General features: G+C 36.7%; 1 protein-coding gene across 1 annotated transcript; it reads right to left on the bottom strand.

The window, feature by feature from the left end:
• Nucleotides 1-1,356: 1,356 nt before the first annotated feature.
• On the bottom strand, nucleotides 1,357-3,216 carry LOC104599578 (thioredoxin-like). The gene is made up of 2 exons (XM_010262182.3): nucleotides 2,869-3,216; nucleotides 1,357-1,815 (listed from the first exon to the last, which is right to left on the bottom strand). Exons 1-2 carry the CDS (start codon nucleotides 3,107-3,109, stop codon nucleotides 1,496-1,498), a joined length of 561 nt encoding a protein of 186 aa, XP_010260484.1. The 5' UTR covers nucleotides 3,110-3,216; the 3' UTR covers nucleotides 1,357-1,495.
• Between the last annotated feature and the right edge of the window lie 211 nt (nucleotides 3,217-3,427).

Here is a 3,427-nt window from a genome sequence, read left to right as displayed (position 1 = left end):
AAAGGGAGGACTTGTTCTTTTTCATTGTTTCAAGCTCATATGGATGGTGTGTCATATATGTATTAGGTGTTTTGGATGCATACCAATCAATACGGTGCTAAAAATAACAATGCAAAAATGAAAAATAAAAGAAAGACAAAAAAAGGCTTCTTTCCTTCTTTGGAAGCCTTCTTTCATTCCCAAATTCTCCAAATCCTCTCTAGACAACACCAAATCTCTAGATCTAAGAAAATAAATAAAAAAAAATCCATCAAAACTCAAGGTATTTGAAGATTTTTCATCCTTGGTCAAAAGTTGCAAAAATGGTATGATTTTCCAAATGTGATTAACCGCAAGTACTAAATTGGCACATTTTAAAAGTTTGGGTATTGAATTGTCGCATTTTAAAGTGGCAGTAGACCCAAAGGACAGGGTACTAATTGGGAATTTCCCCTAAAGGAAATAATAAACTTTTCTTATCCATCACTAAGACTCCAACATAGCCAATTAACCATCCCCTCCCAGCTAATGTTTGAAGTTTGGACAATGATTTTGGACATGGATGCCATTCAATTCTGTAAAAGCTTTAGAAAAAAAGAAAAAAAGAACTTAAAACTTCAGAGGAAGCATGTAACAATGATATAGATTTCATTTATCACTCTCTTTTAGTCTTAATGATGCAATTACTTCTATTAATAGGATGTGGATCTAGAACTGGGTTATAGTGTGATCACAAGGTATTCTCTACTGTGCCAACCAGATGGTACAGAGATAATATACAAGAGTCCACAAGACTAGGAAGATGCAGCAACCAGCATTGTTTTTGCGAGTCTTGTTAGCAAACTTATCATCTCTGAAGTCAGTCTTTGTTAAAAACTAAAATTGACTTAAGGGCTGTTTCATAACAGCTGAAACGGCTGAATTGAATGACTTGTTGCTTTATTTTTCTGTGGATAAAACTATCAAATAATAAAGTATTTGATGGCTTAGTAACTTCGGTTTCAGCTGTTAAGGAGCTCCCAACCTCCTTAAGAACTTATTCACTACAAGCAATAAGTCATTCAGTTCAGTCATTTCAGGTGTTATCAAGCAGCCCCTTAGAGGAAGTTTTTGCCTCTGTAGGACTCTTCAAATATTCCTGGGGATCACTTATATTTCAGAAGATGTCTGATCAAGTGTAACTCCTTTGAGCATGTATCTTTTTGTAACCTTTGCCACAAGGCAAATATGCAGCTTTCACAGCCAAGGAAGCACTGGTTTCTGAATTGGTACTAACTAGGTGGTTATGACACCTATCTTCTAATTTCTAGTGGATAAGCAAGGAGAGGCCCTTCCTTGGGTCCTTTCTTCGATTTCCCTTTGATTTCTTCAATCTGGTTTACCATAAGAAATACATAAACAGAAATTTTAGCATCACAGTTGTTCAGAGTTCCTTCGAGTGAATTTATACATGGATAGTGCTTGCCATCAATGTGGAACAAAACAATGGTGTTGATAAAAGGATCACTTTCTGTCTTCACAATTCCAAATTTTTATCTACAGCAGCACTCAAAGTAGAGAATGGCACAGCACCAATAACACTCTCTCTTTTCTCTCCATTCCTGAAGAACAACACAGTTGGGATGCTCCGGATCCCATATTCTGTTGCAATGTTTGGGCACTCATCAGTGTTGACCTTGAAACACACAATCTTGCCAGCATACTTCTTTGCCAAGTCTTCAATCACAGGTTGGATCATCCTACATGGCCCACACCATGGTGCCCAAAACTCCACCAGAACTAGGAGTTCACTTGCAATGACAGAATTTTCCCAGCTTTTTTCGTTCACCACTCGAACTGTAGATTTAATGTTGAAAATATCCATTAGATCTAAAGAATAGTCTTCATTACACTGTCAAGGAAAAAAATAAACTATCGATTGAATAGTCATAGTTTTAACAATGATGATAATCAATAGCATTGGCTAACTGCAATAGATGTCAAATGTCATGGGATATTACACTTGACACTCAAGTTAACTCAACAAAGCCTTATCACTATATGGTTTCAGGCTTTCAGCTAAGCAAATCCTAATTCACTGCAAACGTCAACTGGATTGGTTCCATTGGTGTTATCCAGATATTAAGTTCTATTGTCAAAGAAACGCTTTCATAAACTGTGTATAATTACATAAATAAAGACGAATGCAATAAATTAAAAAAAAAAAGAAAACCACTGTAACTTTGACCAGCTTATCCATGATAACAAAGTATTTAGGCATTAATACTTGTGAATTGTGATTCTATTATGTCAAGGTTTAAGTACTGTAACGTTAACATTTTAAAGGCCTCTATGGGGCTCCAAGTAGAACTGTTGAACTGGGTGACATCGATAACTTTTTCTCTAACCTTCTTTTACTTCTTTCTTGGGTCCCATAATTCCAATCCAATGAATGTAGACAATAATTCTTTGAGGAAACAGAGAACAATTATAGTTTGCAACTAATAATCAAGATCAAGCATATTCATTTTTTAGTAAATAAATTAATAAACAGTACTGTGAATTCTTTGGGCATCTGATATTGAACAAAGAATGTTAGTTGTAGGACCTGCTAATCACTAAAAAAAACAGTGAAATCCATATGAAAATCAGGCTTATGACACTCCCTTCCCCCCAACACTAGGCATAGAGTCAAGTTTCTTCTCTTTGTTCTTGATATCAATCTTTTGTTGGCCCTTGAGTTAATCTTGAACTATTATAGGAGAAAACTGGTTTCTAATTAGATGCAGATTACCTATTAGCAATTAGATTAGAACAAACAACCGAAATAACAAAAATAGATTCCCAAATTGAAAGAAAAGAAGAAGAAGAAATCATCCTCTGGAAGTAGAAAGGAGATGATGAACTCACCCTCATCGATGACTTCTCCGGCTTTGCAGACAATTCTGGATCCACGGCATCTGTGATCAAGAGAACGGGATAAAGACGAAGATGATGATGGTGCTGAATGAGAGAGGGTAGACACCTTCAACCCTTTGCATGTCGGCAAATTGAACCTTTCCCTGGAGGAAATTGAAGAGAGAGGATGTAAAACAGAAGCTCTAGTTGTAGCTGCAATGGAGCTGAACTGGAAATAGGTCTCTAGGGCCATTTTCTTTCTGGGGTTTCACTGTTTCAGGGGGGATTGAAGCCGAGGAAGAGGGAGGTGAATGGGCTTTCTTTGATTTTCAATTCTTATTTCTTTTAGTGGATATTCCTGTGAAGATTGTGAGGTGTTCGAGTAAGCAGGAGTTCATGTGGATGATATTTGTCAATGCATGGTCCACCAATTTGAATTGGTATCTCCCGCTACAGAATCCAATCGAGTGGTTGTGGTCTGCCGTCCTTTTGGCTGTTCTCATGAGTCATGGCACATCTTCTAGCCAAAGATGAAATGAACGCCATTGGATAAAGAAAATTAAAGATGATC

This window comes from Nelumbo nucifera, chromosome 1 (assembly GCF_055504915.1).
Source record: "Nelumbo nucifera cultivar China Antique chromosome 1, China Antique-T2T, whole genome shotgun sequence".
Classification (NCBI taxonomy): Eukaryota; Viridiplantae; Streptophyta; class Magnoliopsida; order Proteales; family Nelumbonaceae; genus Nelumbo; species Nelumbo nucifera.
Note: the sequence above shows the minus strand (reverse complement) of the source record. Positions and strands in the feature narration are given on the sequence as shown.

Excerpts from the sequence above, each read along its gene's own strand:
- LOC104599578 (XM_010262182.3), bottom strand. The coding sequence starts at position 3,109 with ATGGCCCTAGAGACCTATTTCCAGTTCAGCTCCATTGCAGCTACAACT. Across the intron at positions 1,816-2,868 it reads CGGAGAAGTCATCGATGAGG|TTCGAGTGGTGAACGAAAAA; the intron begins GTGAGTTCATCA and ends TTAAATCTACAG.